Source organism: Taeniopygia guttata, chromosome 28 (assembly GCF_048771995.1).
Source record: "Taeniopygia guttata chromosome 28, bTaeGut7.mat, whole genome shotgun sequence".
NCBI lineage: Eukaryota > Metazoa > Chordata > Aves > Passeriformes > Estrildidae > Taeniopygia > Taeniopygia guttata.
Genome location: NC_133053.1, coordinates 1958018 through 1975421, shown reverse-complemented (window position 1 = coordinate 1975421; position 17404 = coordinate 1958018). Strand labels below are relative to the sequence as shown.

Sequence of the window (17404 nt, the reverse complement as noted above, 5' to 3'; positions counted from 1 at the left end):
TAAGCAGGCTCCTGAAAGATGAATGGCAGCAATTCTGTAAGTGAGGAGTTCAACTTTGAGGAGGAAAAGGAAGAAAAGCCCAAACTGCATAGTTTGTGTGTTTAATGGTTGGTGGTTGGAAGCTTGTGGGAAAGAAGATGAGCCTTGACCCCCTGTTTGCAGAGTAATTACTGGTATCAACAACAAAGCAGTTCATTAGGAAACCCACTGGAAACCCTTCCCAGAGCTTCACAAACAAAACAATTAGGAAAAATTTCCATGGACTCCCCCTGTCCCTGGCTGCAGGGCACCATTCCTGCCTGCCTGCTTCCCTGCCTGCCCCCAAAATGCTCTGTGAGGATTCCTGGGGTGCAGGAGTGGGGCTGGGGGGCAGAGTCACCCCCCTCCCTTCAGACACAGCATTTGTGTGGGACAGAAACGCTCTGGGACCTGTCCCAGCCTAAGCAAACAAATTCATCCGTCCCAAAATCCAGAAGGACCTGGTGGCACCAATCCCCCCACAGGGACACTCAGCCACCCCACCCAGTAGCACCCCCAGCACTGGAATCCTGGAAATCCCAATAAATCCAGGGATTCATTCTGCCCACAGAACCCCATTCTGGTTTTTTTCATTAACAAAAATCGTGCCCAGAACCTCCCAGCCAGAACTTCAGGAGAGGAGCTCAGAGAAGAGCTGATAAAACAAAGCTTCCAGACAGATTCCAAAAAATAACCATCCCCTTTCTGCTTCAGCACAAAAAAAAAGCTGTAAAAGTTCCTTTTTCTTTCACAGAATCAAGAGCATTAGGGGTGTTTACAAATAATACAAGAAAATAAGTATGAAGAAAGGTGGAAGAATTTGTACAAGAGCAATTTTGAATCTGTCTGACGAAAATAAACCATGGAAATGTTATTCCATAATAGATTTCTTTAATGTATTCTAAGCTTAAAAGGTCTAATTAGAGTAAAAGAGCAATTTTGAACATCTGACAAAAATAAACTATGGAAATGCTATTTCGTAATAGATTTTTTATGTGTTCTAAGCTTAAAAGGTCTAATTAGAGTCAGTTGAGGCACAGACACAAAGTAATGCAAAAATACAGTTCTGATTTGCCTTATTTTGGGGACCAATTTTGCAGTATTACCAAACAGGTTTCTGAAAAAACCTCACAAGTTTTATTTTCTTGGGAAATACAGACATATTGAAGGGAAAAAAAATGTGAATAGTCAGAAGAAAGCTTCAATTTTAGCTGAAAAATTATAAGCTAGATAACATTAAATCACAGACATTCTAAGTGTAAATTTGAGATTATTTCTATATTATGTATACAGCACAGAAAAAATGAGTGAGCAGAAGGTTTAGAAGGAACAAACCATGTAAAATATCCTACGTTGGGATCCAAAAAGTCCCTTTTTAGGCAGAGCAGGAAAATCCAAAGGGAAGAGTTTTCTTTGTGCCCCCTTCCCCAGAGGAGAGAGCAGCAGAGCAGGATTGCTCTGCAGTGAGGGGTTTGATGGGAGCACTGCTGGGATGAGGTGAGAACTGTTTATTTCAGAGCCCAAAATGCAGGATTTGGGCAGGAAGGGCAGCCTGACCAGGAGAGAGAATTCCAGCAGTTTCTCTGGAGTAAACAGGAGATAAAGGAAGGTATGAAAGTGGCAGCCAGCAGGAATCCAGACCTTTTCCAGGAATGGCTGCACTTAATTCCCCTCCCATCCACTTATTTTCAGTCCATGTTGCCAAAGAAATAGAAAAGCTGAGCTGGGATTTGAATTTCTGCTAAAACACTACATCTGAAAGGGTCTCTGAATAGCAGGAGACTCACAGGCCACCTCAGCTACAGGGAGGGCATTTTCCTGAAGCCCCTGGTTTTAAAGGGTTGTTTGGGCAAAGATACACCTGTTAAAATCCTCTGGTGGTGGCACCCAAGGGTTTTCAGAAACAAAAAACCAGGAGTGCAGGCAGGAACTGCAGGCTCATGGTGCAAAATAAAAAGAAATTTAATAAAAAAGATGGTAAGGAATGAAAATTATAATTTCCTGCCTTTCACTCAGCAGCTTTTTTCAACAACCAAACAGAAAAAAAAAATATGACAAATGGAAGACAAATGACTGAGGAACTCCAACTACAGAGAACAACGGAAAATATTTCTCCCTAATTCCTAAGCTCTGCTTATGCAGGCAAACATTAACTGTACTACATACAAACAAACCCATCCCTCCTCAGCTGAATCAGGAATGCTGAAGTCCAAAGCAAATATTTGGATTACAGCTGACTCTGAAACACTGCGCCAGGATCTCCAACGCTGTGAAAACCCCTCTGAACTGCAAACTGTGAAAACCCCCCTGAACTCCTTTCTCCTGGGTCTCTTTTTGCTGAGCACTGTGACAGTGACACCACTCAGCCAAACAGGACTGCAGCTCTCTGGAGCTTCCCTGCCAGAGCTCTGCAAAGGTCTGGGATGTGGGGATGAATCCCCAGCAGGCCCTTGGGAAGAGCTGCTGACAGCACATGGGATCATCCCTGGCAGCCCCCAGGATCAGCTGGAGGTCTCTCCCTGTTGCCCTGATTTTTAAAAGTGTTAAGTTTTCTTTCATAGTTCTTTTGAAAGTTTTAAAGTTCTTTTAAAAGTTGTCCATGCCTTCTGATGTTTACATATTTCTACTCGAGTTCTCATGCACTGCTCATGCAAATAATGATTGTTTTGCATTCTTTGTGGGAGGAGAGAATTGATGGACTGTTGGTTTGACCAGTGTGGTTGGAGAGGTGGCAATTTCACCCTCCAATCCACTGTCACTTTTGGAACTCTATATATTGCAAAATCAGAAATGAAATTGGCTCTTTTTTCTCTTTTGAACTTACCAAGCCTCTGTGTACTCATTTCATGTTCAATAACAACATCTCCCACCCCTAAACAAAGATCTGCTGCTCAGCTTTGCCCAGGATCAGGTGCAAGAGGAAAGGTGAGGTTGGCCTCAAAGTCACCTTGGCTGGGATGGAATCAGCTGCAGCACGAGGCTCCTCCAGGCCAGATGGAGACATTTACATCAGCAATACATGGGAGAAGAGCTAAAAGCTGCTCTTTCTTCTGGGAACACTGTCCAGCTGGCTGGGGGACATCCAGCTCCCAGTGGGGCACCCTCAAGGCTGTGAAGGAGGATGTCAGATCCTTCCTCTGGATCTGACACTTGCTGAGAGCACAGAGCACCAGCCCTGAAGATTTCTGCACATCACGAAAGACAATGTGGAATTTGTCTGTCACAAACCACACTCAGCACTGGGGCTGGAGGAGCAATTAAAACGAGAATCAGAAAATCAGACCCAGGGGGCAAAAGCACCTGTTTTAACTAAAAACCCAAGGAGATAAAGACTCCACATTCTCAAAAAGCTTTGAACCAAACAGGACAGCTCAGATTATTCACTTGATATTCACCAAACCAATTTCCACTGGAATTTCTAAGGATCTGCCCATCCTGGTTACTCATTTACAGATACAAGTGGATTTACCCACTGTTAGTTTCCCACACTACTCTGCAGCCATTGCTATTTTTTTTGCTAATCCTGACACTTGTTCTACAATTAGAGCAGGACAGTGTCTCAGAAGCTGGTCTTTACACTCCAGGCTGGTTATTGTGTATTTTTTACAGGCCAGGCAGGGTTCTCTGTGGGATGCAGAACATTGCACCCATCTGGCAGGCAATTAGCACAGCTCTGCTCTCCGAGGTGAACCATTACCTTCCTCTCCTGCACCACTGACACACAGCTCTCAGCAGAACAGAATCCAAATCTCCTCCCCAGGATAATGTCATGGGGAAAATTACAACTGGCTAATTATGGACCTTGCCTTGTCCCCACTCTCCTGAGTGCTGGCAGGACAAGAGAGCTGTGCTGGCAGCCCAAGGAAAGGAGGGAATCACCCCCAGGCTGCTCACTGCAGGAAGCAGGAGGAGATACCTGCAGAGCTTTGCCCAGCTCAGACTTCCCAAGAACTTCTATAAGTGAGTATATGTGTGAAAAAAAACCTCCAAAACTGCCTGCATGTGAGCAAGGATATTCTAATTGTGCCTGAGAGCATATAAATCAATTAAGCCATTTTTGAAATATAGGAAAGCTGTAGTAGTTAAGTAAAAATCACATACTCAGGAATGGTGTGGCTTGGGAGGGACCTTAAATCTCATCTCATCCCACCCCTGCCATGGCAGGGACACCTTCCACTGTCCCAGGCTGTTCCAAACCCTGTCCAGCCTGGCCTTGAGCACTTCCAGGGATCCAGGGGCAGCCACAGCTGCTCTGGGCACCCTGTGCCAGGGCTGCCCACCCTCCCAGGGAGGAATTTCCTCCTGATGTCTCTCCAGGAATTCTCTCCTCACAGAGGTGCAGGCAGCTCTCAGTGCACACCCTCAGCTGATCCTTCCTTAGGTCCCTGCTTAACCTCAAATGAGATTTAAACAAAGCTTTGCCCTCACAGTGTAACAAACTCCCCCCTCAGCTGGGACCCCCAGCCAGGCATGCCAGGGTTAATTAACACGTGGTTTAGAGCAGTATTAGCCAGGAAGATCAGAACAGACAAGTGCCAACAGTGCAACGGGAATAAATTGGGCATCTCCTTCCACACTTCCACTTTGTGTCCCCAGATCTGCTCCGAGCTCTGCTGCTGCTTGTTCAGTAATTTCACGCTACGCTGCTTAACAATGTAAGCATGGAGGCTCCATCTAAAACTGCACTTCCCAAATGTCACTTGTTTGTGAACACATGGCTAAACCCAAAATTGCTTTTAATATTCGAGTGGTGCCTGCTGGCTCTGTTGTAGTTAAGGGTCTGTCTGAATTTCCATGATAAACCCCATTTTCTGGGGTGTCATACCATGACCACTCACTACACATAAACCTGCTTTACAAGGTCACAGCAGACAAACACCATTTTTTACATTTTTAAACCAAGATTGCTTGGTTTGTGAGTTTCAGACACCTAACTCTGATTTGAGATCTCTTACAGTTTAAGGCTTTTCTTACCATCCCTTTAACTCCAGAACAAATCCAAATGTCTGGCCCACCCCTGGAAGTGTCCAAGGCCAGGCTGGACAGGGCTTGGAGCAGCCTGGGATAGTGGAAAGTGCCCTGCCCATGGCAAAACTTCCCAGATTCTAGTGAATGAGCTTTGCTGTCAGTTATTCTGCAGACTTTAAAGCAGCAGAGCACAGGTGCTGTCACAAACCAAAGTACACCAGGAATCTGCCCTAATGAGAAATAACCACACAAGTATAACTCTCCAAACTTAACTGAGTGCACAGATCAGAGGAATTCAGGTATTTTCAGTGTTATTACCATAGTGTTATTAAAGCTTAAAAGTATTTCCAGCTTATTCCTTCCCCTCCAGTGTGTACCTAATGAGTTGTGCTCAGTTACATCAGTCACCTTATTCACTGTGAAACACAGTTTGCATGCACCAGAAAACTAATTCCAATTTACCAATCCCAAAGCAACCTGTTCACAACTTGAATGCAACACTTGAGAAAGCCATTCCTACACCCTCAGAATAAAATGGAGCTGGGGTTGTTTAGCCTGGAGAAAAGGAGACTCAGGGATGACCTTATCTCCACCTTATCTCTACTCCCTTCAACTCCCTGAAAGGTGGTGGCAGCCAGGTGGGGTTGGCCTCTTTCTCCAGGCAACTGACAGAACCAGAGGACACAGCTTAAAGCTGTGTTGAGGGAAATATAGGTTGGATATTAGGAAGAAGTTTTTTACAGAAAGGGTGATAAAGTTCTGGAATGGCTGCCCAGGGAGGTGGTGGAGTCACCAACCCTGGATGTGTTTAACAAAGCCTGGATGTGGCACTGGGTGCCAGGGTTTAGTTTAGGGGTTAGGGCTGGGTTGGACTCATGATCTTTAGGGTCTCTTCCAACATGGTCATTCTGTGACTCTGTAAATTCTGTGAATTTGGGGGGATTTCGGGAATTCACAGGGAGGTGGTGCAGTCACCATCCCTGGATGTGTTTAAACAAAGCCTGGATGTGGCACTGGGTGCCAGGGTTGAGTTGAGGTGTTGGGGCTGGGTTGGACTCTGTGATCTTTAGGGTCTCTTCCAACCTGGTCATTCTGTGAATTCTGTGAAAACAAATAATCGAGAGGCAAAACCAGCAACGTGGGACAGTGAGAGAGCACATCCCAAAGCAGAGGCGTTTTCCACGCTGTCCTCAGGAATAAGGACAAACAACTGGCACTGCTGAGTGTTCCAGGAGCTGGTGGCTCGCCCCAGCCCCTCCCAGCTGGCCCCACCTGTGTTGCCATTTTGCCATAGTCAATCCAGCGCAGGGTGGCGAAGTTGGTGGACTCGGCGCAGTTGAAGCCGTGGTTGAAGCCAGCGTGGTAACCATAAGGAAATGTGATCATAAACTCCCCAGCTTCCTGGGTGATCTGAAAAACAAAGGAAAAAGGAGGCAACACCCCACAGGTCATTTAATGCAGCAGCTTGAGAACAGAGACCCATTAGAAAACCCCACTGATGAAATCTCTTTCCACTGGAGGGTCGGCAGAGCAGATCTTGGCTGAGCCTGGAACATTCCTGGTGAGCTGCAGGAATACTCAAGGATTTCTCTTAAGGGAAAAACTCAGAACAGTGGATGGGAAGGGTTCCATGACCTGAACTATTTACACCTGCACACTCCAGTTACAAAGGGGTCTCAGGCTGCAACATTCCAAAATATCAATAAATCTTTGATGCCACTTTGGCTCACGGCACTTCCAAAGCCTCATTCCCACCCCCTAGAGCTCTGGATTTCCCTCCTAACATTCCCTCTGCATGGCAGGGTCCGTCTGAAGCACCTCCTGCCCTTCCCTGTATTTATTTCCCCACTCACATTTATCAGCCTCACTGTTCACCCTAAAAATTACAGCCCAGCTTTGGTCTGCTTTGGGAATTGTCCAGAGCAGCTGTGGCTGCCCCATCCCTGGGAGTGTCCAGGGCCAGGCTGAGCTGGGAGCACCCTGGGACAGTGGGAGGTGTCCTTGACCATGGCAGGGGTGGCACTGGATGAGCTTTAATGTCCCCTTCACCACAAATCATCCCGTGACTCAACTTTAATAAAATTAAAACAACAATAAACATTACGGGCATTATTAATAAGGGTTGAACTCTACAGATCACAGCTGGAACCTGAGGCAAATCAATCTTGATTCTTCAAAAAAACCTCTGTTTTTGTATCTTGTGCAGAAAATACATTGAGAAATAAAGAAGTTTAATTGTTAAGAGCATGGCCTGAACCATAGGAGCAACTCCCAGCCCAGCAGCCCCTCATGCAGCAGCACCTCCCCTCCACGGGGTATGGAAGAGGTAAAGCTTGACCTTCCCTGTCTTTCCAACCAGCAGTGCTGACAGAGCTCTCACAGCTGTCACAGGCCAAGAATTCTGTTTGGATTCCTTCCCACAGCCATAGCCCCCACCCCAGCAGCTCTGAGCCCACAGAGACTCCAGGGGACTGCACTTCCAAACACAAGGACGGGACCAAATGCAAAATGTAAACAGAAGTTCAAACACTTCCCCCTCGGCTGGGCCAACATCTCAACTTGCAGATGTCATTAACATTAGAAGAATAATTTTAAAAAGAGGGAATAAAAGCTGCCGTGATGAAGCTCCTGCAGGATTTCAGGAGGAGGTGCTGAAGTCCAGGCTGCATCCATCCCCTCCATAAACCCCAGCAGTGCTGCTCTGCTGGCTCCAGGAGATGAAGAGATTATGTTTCTGTCAGTGAATGCACATCCTGGTGTCTCCATTTCAAGCCCACATCATCCATGGCACTGCTGTCAACATTATCCCACAATAAATTAGAAAACACTCCAGATGATGGATAGGCCATGCAGAAAAGTAATAACTATTGAAGGAAAGCCAGCACAAACTGCCACTCATGAAGAAAGCCCCAAATTTACTGACTTCTGCAAGCTCTTGAGGAATAAATGGAGAAATCAATAGGAGATTACAGAAATACACATTTTTAATTATTAAAAAGCCCTAGTATTGATCTGTTTCTTTTTTTCCAGAACAGCATTATAGAGATTTATAAATGCTGCCTATTTCAACTTCATTGAAATCTGCCAAGGATTCAGATGAAGGGATCCTATCTCTGTTCCTCAGGAAAAGTGGCACTTGCTCCCTGTTTGTGAATAACAGTGATCCTCCTCCAACAGCCACTATTTCAGGACAGGGCTTGGAATTTGGGACAGTGAAAGGTGTCCCTGCTCATGGCAGGAGTGAGACTGTTTGGGATTTAAGGTCCCTTCCTACTCCATGATTCCATGAAACCAGTTTGGAGCAGGACTCTCTGACACTTCCCACATCCACAGGCAGCTCTGGCTCCATGTGCTGGGAACACTCAGCAGCAGCAGCAGCAGCAGCAGCAGCACTTTGAGTGATTCTGCACAGATACAAATCCCTGCAACCACCCCTGGCTGAGGAGATTTACTTCTTGCCACAAGACTTTAAGAATAAGCACATTAAAACGATCATACCAAATAAACATGACCCCTCTTTTCAAATCAGGGCTTAAGAGCTGCAGGGATCCTTCCAGGCTTAGAGCAGCATGAACACTTACACAACAGGGAACCAGCACAGCCAGCTCCACTTTGGGTCACACTGGGTCCACAAGAAAATAAAAAAGTGTTTCTGAATCACCACTGGGGTTTTGCTGCCTCTTGATGAGCAGAACATCCTTATCAGCTCGTCCCTCTCCACCTGAGAGGTTCCCTAACTGCCAGAGTTTGTTCAGTATCAGCTTTTCTTCCTTTCTCAGCCAAGCCCAAACCCTCCTTTTTGGTGGTTTGAACACCGGGCTGCACTCAGCATAACAATGCCCTTGGAAATGAAGCCAATTTCCCCCGGGGGCTCTGCTGGATTGATTCCTCGGGAGAGAGGTGCTGTGCTGCCAACAGCCTGCAGGGACCTACCCTGTCAAAGGGAATCCCGTATTTCTTCAGGATGGAGGGAGAAATGAGGGTCATCTTGTGACGGAGGAAAGCATCACATCCCTGAGAGCTTCCTGGGAAAAATCCTGTGGAGACATTCAAAGGAGGAGCATCATCACTGCAGGACTGTTCTTGGGAAAACAATACAACCTGCTACATTCCAGATCAATCTGCCCTACATATCGGTGTCTAAAGGGGGGAAAGGGAAAGGGAAAGGGAAAGGGAAAGGGAAAGGAAGAGGAAGAGGAAGAGGAAGAGGAAGAGGAAAACAGGAAGAGGGAAAGGAAAACAGGAAGAGGGAAGAGGGAAAAGGGAAAAGGGAAAAGGGAAAAGGGAAAAGGGAAAAGGGAAAAGGGAAAAGGGAAAAGAAAAGTCTCTATCCCAGGCAGTGGCACAAGGGACACGTTCACAGTGGTCACCAACAAGTGGCAGAGGCAGCAGCACCTGAGCCAGTCAGCACCTCAACACCACTAAGTGTTAAATTCCACCACTGAGTTATTAATACAAATCACAAATAATTAAGGGAAAAAAAAAAAAAAAACAACAGTGGTAAACACTGACCAAACCTCTCAATGGCAGCTCAGCCAATGTAACCCAATTTTTCTCGTGATCATGTCTTTCCCTCCAAGTGGCTGATTCCATAACAAACTGTGTGTTTGTAGGGACTCAAACCCATCACACTTTAGGAAAACAAATAACCCAAGCTCTGGAACCAAAACTAATTGATGAGACATAATGGAAGGGGTTTCAGAAAGTTAAAAGGATTACTGGATTCCAGGTTTTCTTATATTTTTGTACTAAAAGCATTTCAATTCAAATTATGACTGTCTGCTACCCAGTCTGTCGTCCCTCTCTGCAGTTCCTCTTTTTAATGCACAGTTTAAGTGGCTCTCATTAAAGCCACTAATAAAGAAGCACATTTTAAGTGATTAGCACCAATAACATGGCAACACATTAACATTCTCTCCATGGGCTCCATGGCTCTCCCAGTGAGCCCATTTACAGCTCAGCTATTCATTTTCCATATTAATTGCACACTCATTTCTCCATGGTAAACTTCTCCCCACTGATGCACAGGACAGGAGAATGGCCAGGCAGCAATTTTGGCTCTCTGCAGAGTTAAATCATCACCCACCCAGCTTCAAGAGACAGGAAACTAAAATAAAGACCAGATCATTGATAATTTGCTCCTGGTTTTACAGCACAAACCATCTCCGTGCCTCAAAATTGATCATCCGTAAAAATTAGTTACAAACAGCAAGAAACTTATTATTTCTCCTGTCAGACTTGGAGTGGTATTTCAGAGTCTGCAGAACACAAGTCATCTGATTGATTGACTTCTTATAAAAATTACTTTTTTCATCCATTAAAACCTGGCAAATTACTGAGCTGTAGCTTTGAAATGCAACATTTTTGAGCAGCCATTTCCAGTGTTATTTGTATTTAGGGATCATGGAGCTCAGTGCCCAGGAGAACAGCACCAAGCCCCAGGACACTCATTCCCAGTTATTCTGCATTTACCCCACACCATCAGCTGCTCTTCTTGACACTCTGGAGTATGCTCAGCAGGAAAAGGAATTTGCCTGTTTTCTGGGAAATCAGCATTAGAACTTCTTTTCTTTTGCACCAGAGTAGAACCTTCCAGATTTCCCTGCCTGCTCCTACCTTCACCACCAGATTTAAACCACCCCAGCTGCCTCGCTGGAGATGAACCACAGAGATTTGGAATTAATTATTCTGGGCTAGCAGCTTTTTTTAGCTGGGCAGCTCCTTGAACATTTGCAAGTGAACAAAAATAGAAACAACACCAATAAATTAAAACATATCCACTTCTGCAGCCAGACATCTTCCCTGAAGCTTGAGAGGTGGGAGTTTGCCACAGCTCAAAGTAACTCTCCCTTCCTCTCACTTCCATTTGCCTTTTCTTTTTCTCTCCCTTTCATTTTTTTTTCTTTTTAATAGGAACTTTATAGCACTGAAAAATAAAGGAGGACGAGGCTAAAATAAAAGGAAAACCACTAAATACAGAATGTATTTACAGGGTGAAGGAGCAATGGGCACAAACTGGAAGAGGGGAAATTTAGGTTCAATATCAGCCAGAAAATGTCTGTTGTGAGGGTGGTGAGACACTGGAACAGGTTGTGGTTGCCCCATCCCTGGGAGCACTCCTGGTCCAGTGGAAGGTGGCCCTGCCCATGGCAGGGTGCAATGAAAGGATTTTTAGGGTCCTTTTCAACCCAAACTCTTGTGGATTAAACATGGGAGGGTTTGGCCTCAATGCCTCAAAATTCAAGGGTTTTTTTAAGGAATTTTAGTACAGGTCAGATCAGGTTTAGTTTAGTTTAGTTCAGATCAGGCCATGCTAAGAGACTGAGGCTTGGTGGGAAGAGTTGGAAGGGAATTTTCCTGACAAATTCTCTGGCTCCAAAGCTGCTCCATAAGCTGAGCAGGTTCCTCAAGCAGCCCTGGAAGTCACCAGCAGCCTCAGTTAGTGCCAGCCCTTCCTTATGGGAGTCCAGAGCTTCCCTCTGGCTGCCCTGGCAGGTCTGGGACCCTGGCAGGGGTCAGGAACCCCCCTGGACAGAGCCCCCAGAGACACTGCCTGTGATCTCTGTCCATGGAAAAGAGTTTTCAATCTTACAGGATGGATTACAAGCTCTGAGGGTTTGATATCAGTAATAATTAAGCATGGCACGGGTGAAAAAGTAAAATTTTAGGATTCTAGATAAGGGGTCCAAAGGGGACAAGATGGAGGAAATTGGGTGTGTTTTGTCCTTTTCCTCCTTCTTCATGCCCTCCATGTTTCACTGTGGTGTTGGCATTTTTCTGTTGGTTCAGGCTGGGGACACACTGTCCAACGTAGGTGACAGATATTGGCACGTTATTGTAAATCCAGCACAGGTAGTTTGTGGTATTTAATGTTTGTACCATCCCACTGAGGGCAGAGCCCCACACGCTGCCCTGCAGGACAGAGCTGCGGCAGGGCAGCAGAACATGTTAGAGATAAACAGAATAAACAACCTTGAAACAGCACAGACCAATTATGGCTTCTGCTTTGGCAGCGGGGCTGACAGACAGAGACTTTTACAATCTCGGGATCATTTAAATATCACAGATTCTGACATTCCTCAGCCCAGCCCAAAGCCAGGGCTCACCTTTTGCCAGGCGTTCCAGCCTCTTGCCGTGTTCTGGGGGAATGGCATACCTGGGAGGAGGGAACAGAACAGACAGAAACCAAAATATCAGTCTTTCATGTCCAAACAGTGACAGGAAAAGGCTAGGAACAAATGGGGCAATAACCCTCAGCACAGCACACAATGGCTGGCAATAAAACCAAAATTCTGTATGTCTGAAAGGCATCAGTAACACACAATCCATGGGAAAAAAAAACAGCATTTAATAAAAGTCCTTAGATATGTTACATGAAGTGTGTGTTTCCCTTCCATTTTCTCAAACAGCATCACAAGATTTCACAAGGTAGAAGGAAAATGGAGAAGACAAAGTGATGACACAGCACTGGAAACCCCAGAAATAACTGAGTGCAGGGAACAGCAGGTGTGCTCTCCATGGGGAAAATATCTGCAAAATAAAACTGTGCTAAATATTAATAAGCAAGAAACAGATGGGCTGAAAAGGTGTGAAGGAGGGTCTGTGTGCTTTGGAAAAGAATAAACCTTTTTCTGTGCAAACAGCTTTCATTTTCTTCAAAAAAGTAAATATTCTTCAGCACAGCTCAAGCAGTCATGGCTCAATCCCTGCTGGATTTTATTGTCTGATATGAAATAATGGAATTCAAGTATTCAATAATTTTCTTGATGAGGTGACCCTGAAAATGCAGGGACTGCTGATGAAAACACCATTAAAGGGTGAGGGAACAACTTCTACACTTCCTAAAGACAGTTTTCTTAGATTTGGAGTCAGTAAAATGCAAAAGAATTTGACTGGAATTTTTTTGGAGTGCAAATGATTGAATGTAATTCTGGAAAAACAATCAGTTGTCCCTCAGGTCTCAGACACTGGGCTGGGTGTGCCCAGCACGTACAAACATCAGGGAAGTTTCAAATGGCTTTTTCTTCCCAAAAGCTGTTAGTTCTTTCAGTGCTTTGAGGTTCACAATATTCTCAGGAGCAAAGCCCAGGTGACAAAGATTTATGTGTTCAGGTTATAAGAAGGGAACTGAATACCAGGACACATTTAAACGTGTCTAACATGATGACACACAATAATATTGCCAATGGAAATTTGTAAATCATTGGTTACATTCTGCAGCAAATTAAATATGGCTCTCCCTGCTCTTTGTGACAGAGAATTCTGAGAATTTACATTTGTGGGAATGGCATTTATTGCCAGCTATAACTTCTCTTCAAAGTGAATAATAAAAAATGCATTATTTTTGCTATTTCAAATAAAGATGTCAAACTCATCCTTCTCATTATCCCACGCTGGGATCAGGATATTGCAGGAGGGGACTCAACAACAGATGCCCAGCACTGCCCCTCCTGGGGCTCAGATTGCACCTGATTTTGGGGGATTTCAGCCAGACAAATTCTGCATTTTCCAGTGTAAAACCATAACTGGAAAGGACCAGCAAGGCCCAACCTGTGTCAGGAAATCAAACACACCTGTGCTGGCCTGGCAGGGGGGATGACAGCACACAAATCCCACACAGGGGCCTTCAGGGTTTAGGCACTAAGCTGATTTAAACTGATGGCTTGAAAAAAAATTTAAGGTAAACCACTATGTAGCACCTAATCTTGTAAAATAATAAATGCAGCAATGGACTCCCAACATTCCCTGACCAAAGTTTGACAGTGCCTTAAATTGCATAATTATCAAACAATTCAATTTCATTTGTCTGGGACAAAGCTTGTGGCTTTTATTTTACAAAGACCATTCATCACTTACATAAATGTGATAAAACTAATCCCAATCCAAAGCTCCTTTGTGGGATTAATGTCCCTTAAAACAGGGAAATGAGACATTCCATTCCTTCTGGGAAAAATGCTGAAGGATTGGGAAAGAACTAATTTATGGCTACAAGGCTGCTGATGATTAATGTAATATCCCCAGTCTACAATGCAACCTTCACTTAATTAGTGCCTGTAATTGGGAGTTGTAAAGATAAGATTAATTGAATCTTGAGGATGTTAAAAGTTTAATACATTGGAACACGGTTATTGTGTTATCTGAAACTGCAGCCTGCAAAAAGCCAAGCGAGGCTTTAGAGAACAGCCCATGGAGAGACAAAGAAAAAAGACTTGCTTGGATAGAAACCAGCCAGAGAGGAGGAATTTCCAGCTTATAAAAAAGAACTATATGTAATAATATACAAATGAAAATACCCCAGCACAGAATGGTAATAGCTGACTCCAATTTTAGAAATTAACTTTTTTCTTTGGGCCAGTCTTTAGGAAGCAGAGCCTACACATCCCTCTGCATTTATTCTTAGGAATTCAAAATATTAACTGCAGAAGAGAATTACAAGTAGGTCAAATTCTGCTTTAAGTTATGCTCACAAATCTGACTGATTTACATAAAGATAGGCAATAAAGACAGATTTTGGGCTGCTATTTAAAACTAGGAAGAGAAACAGAAGGCTCCTGCACGTATGGCACAGATTGAGCTCCATCTACACACAAAGTGATTGATTACGAGGCAGAACAACAATGGAAAGATGAAAATTTGCTGCAATCCAAGGGGTGCAGTCATTGAGCAATGAACACGCTCAGGGTGCCACTGCTGACCCCTGCTCTCTCTGAGAACCAGCAGTCCTGGTGTCCCTCAGCAGTTTGTCACCACCACCACCACAGCTGGGACTCAGCTCAGCTGCAAAACCTCAATTCCACAGGTAAAATACATCCAGTAATTTCCTTTTCTACAGGCATGACTTCAAGATCCCCCAGTGCTGGGAACACTGACCTGGATGTGCCCCTCTGGCTCAGCCTGTCCCCAGGACAAGGGACACTGATGGCCACAGAGCCAAACCAGCAGCTGGGTGGAGATAAATCAAAGCTCTGAGGCACTGGGGATGCAAATCCCCCTCAAATTCATATTCCAAGGGTCAGCCTTGCACAGAGTGACCAAGACAAAGGGCCAGGCTTCACCCAAAAGCCTTCCACTCAGCAGTTTGGGGATTACAGCAGGAAAAATGTGCTGCTGCTCTTGCCAGGGAGCACAAGATTTACACAATGGGGAAAGAAAAACCAGCTCGAGAGAAAAAAAGTTATAGTTCTGTGACTCAAATGTCATCTTACCCCCAAGTCAACAACCTGAAAGTAATATACTGAGCCTTTTAAATTACTTTTTTCTACTTTCCACCAAAACAACAGAAAATCCCTGAAGTGGATCAAGTACCACTTGTACACATCTAGAACTTGCTGTTCTGTGGGAAAGACTCTCAGCTTCCAAACTTATTTCATGAAACCTAATTCCAGCATTGCTGATCTCTACTTCCATGTAATTTTCTGAGTTCTTGAGTCAGAATCACAAGTCCAAAAGATTTTTTTTCCCCCCAGAGCTATAAATGTGTTAGAAAATGATCTTCCTGAAGTGGCAGCTTGCTTTTGTTAATATGGAAATATGGAATCCCAAAATGGTTTCAGTTGGAAGAGATTTTAAATATCCATTTCCACCCCTGCCATGGGCAGGGACACTTTCCACCGTCCCAGGGTGCTCCAAACCCATCCAGCCTGGCCTTGGGCACTGCCAGGGATCCAGGGGCAGCCACAGCTGCTCTGGGCACCTGTGCCAGGGCCTGCCCACCCTCCCAGAGAGGAATTCCTTCCCAACATGAGTTTAACTGGACAGTCCCCTCTCTATCCTTAACACAAAAGAGAGGCCTGTCCTATTTGCCATCATAGGATACCATTAATAGAGTAATTTTCTTGGTGTTCTGTTTATTCCCCTGGAATGGGGCTTGATGGATGTGGATAATTATCAGACTATAAAAGCCAGCAAATGTGCTATTTTCTATCGCTCTAAATCATCAAACAAATAAAGTGTGAAACAGCATTTCTGAATACAATTTTCCCCTCTAATGGTTTAGAATTATTATCAGGAACAATGAGAATAAATAAGCAAATGTCTTGTGAATTAAGAATTAAACAAGTGTGTCAGTAAAAAGGAGCATTCAGGCCATCCTGGGATGCTTGGATGCTTTTGGAGGCCACCAAGGAATGATGGAACAGGGAATTCACTTGGGCAGCTTCCAGCACCAGGCGCTCCTCAGGGACCTCCCAGTCCCAGGTTCTCCCCTCCCTGCTGCTTCCTCAAAGGGAGCCAGCTCAGTTTTGGCTTCCAGTGGCCAAAAATCAAAACTTCATCCCTAGCAAAGGCCTGCTCATAGCTGTTTTCTCCTTGTTTAAGAGGAATTTTTCTCACCTGAATCCATCCCTACCTTTGGCAGAGGACCAAACCATTCTGTCCCTTCATCCAAAGCTTCCAAGACCTTTTTTCCCCACCCTACAGTCACTCCCAGAGTTTTTGCTAGTTACACCTTGTTCCACACCTCATTTTCACTCCCTTGCACCAACACAGAGCAATTAAGCAGTGATTAGTTCACCAAATCCCACACCTCACTCTCTGGGAGTCTGTGCTCCATGGGCAGGGGGAGGCTCAACCACAAGACTTTGGAAATGTCACTTCAGTGCCATTCCTGGGAGAAGGTAAGAAACTCAATTTCACAGTGTCTGCACAAGGTCTGCCCAAGCAGGCCCCACACAGTTTAACACACCATAATTATGGAATAAGGAACAGAAACAGAACGGGAGCAGCACATTTAAAATGTCCGGGCCAACGTGTCAAGCTGGGGTGAGTTATCTGTCTTCAAAGCAGATTTAATTGTGCCAAGAACAGTGACCCTTTAAGATTCAAATGCCAACCTGCTCTCAGCCACGACAGGCAGAATGAAAAGCTGCTATTTCAGCCTCTGTAAGGCAAAGGGTGCCCATAAACCCAGAATCTGAACCCTGACCTTCAACATCTTTAGCCCCCACGACAACAGCAAAGCCTCCAAAGAAAACCCCTTAGTCCATCAGGAATATTTATCACCCAACAGAAGCATTAAGAAGCAGCATTAGCACAGGGTGGTCCCTCCCTGCACAGTTCAGATCCTGCTCCTGAGGCCTCGTTTCTCTACAAGGTAAATCATTAAACAACATCTCCTCACTGTGTCAGAGCAAAGCTCAGGGTAGAAGTGGAGGTTTCCACACTAGAATCTCCCAGAATATCCTGAGCTGGAAAGGACCCACAGGGATCAGAGACCAACTCCTGCTGTGCAACACTATTTTTAAGCTGTTTTGCCTGCATGAGAAAAGAAAAAAGGTATTTCAAGAAGAAGAATTGATTGTTCCTTTGTTGGTAGCACTGTCACCTCCATTCCTTGTCCTCTCTTTTCCTCCTCCATAATTAACCCCCCTTCATCCCTCTCTCCCAACAATTTGCTAAAATACTGAAATCAACTCCCTTT

The 17404-nt window shown here is 44.8% G+C and overlaps 1 protein-coding gene across 3 annotated transcripts in view; it reads right to left on the bottom strand.

The window, feature by feature from the left end:
- KDM4B (lysine demethylase 4B) overlaps positions 1 to 17404 on the bottom strand; it is a 75394-nt gene that overhangs the window by 33720 nt on the left and 24270 nt on the right. For all 3 annotated transcript variants that reach the window (XM_030256609.4, XM_030256610.4, XM_030256611.4), the window contains exons 6-8: positions 12093 to 12142; positions 8920 to 9023; positions 6259 to 6396 (exon numbers count right to left, since the gene is read on the bottom strand). In XM_030256609.4, the coding sequence (XP_030112469.2) occupies positions 6259 to 6396; positions 8920 to 9023; positions 12093 to 12142 (292 nt within the window). The remainder of the gene's footprint in view (positions 1 to 6258; positions 6397 to 8919; positions 9024 to 12092; positions 12143 to 17404) is intronic.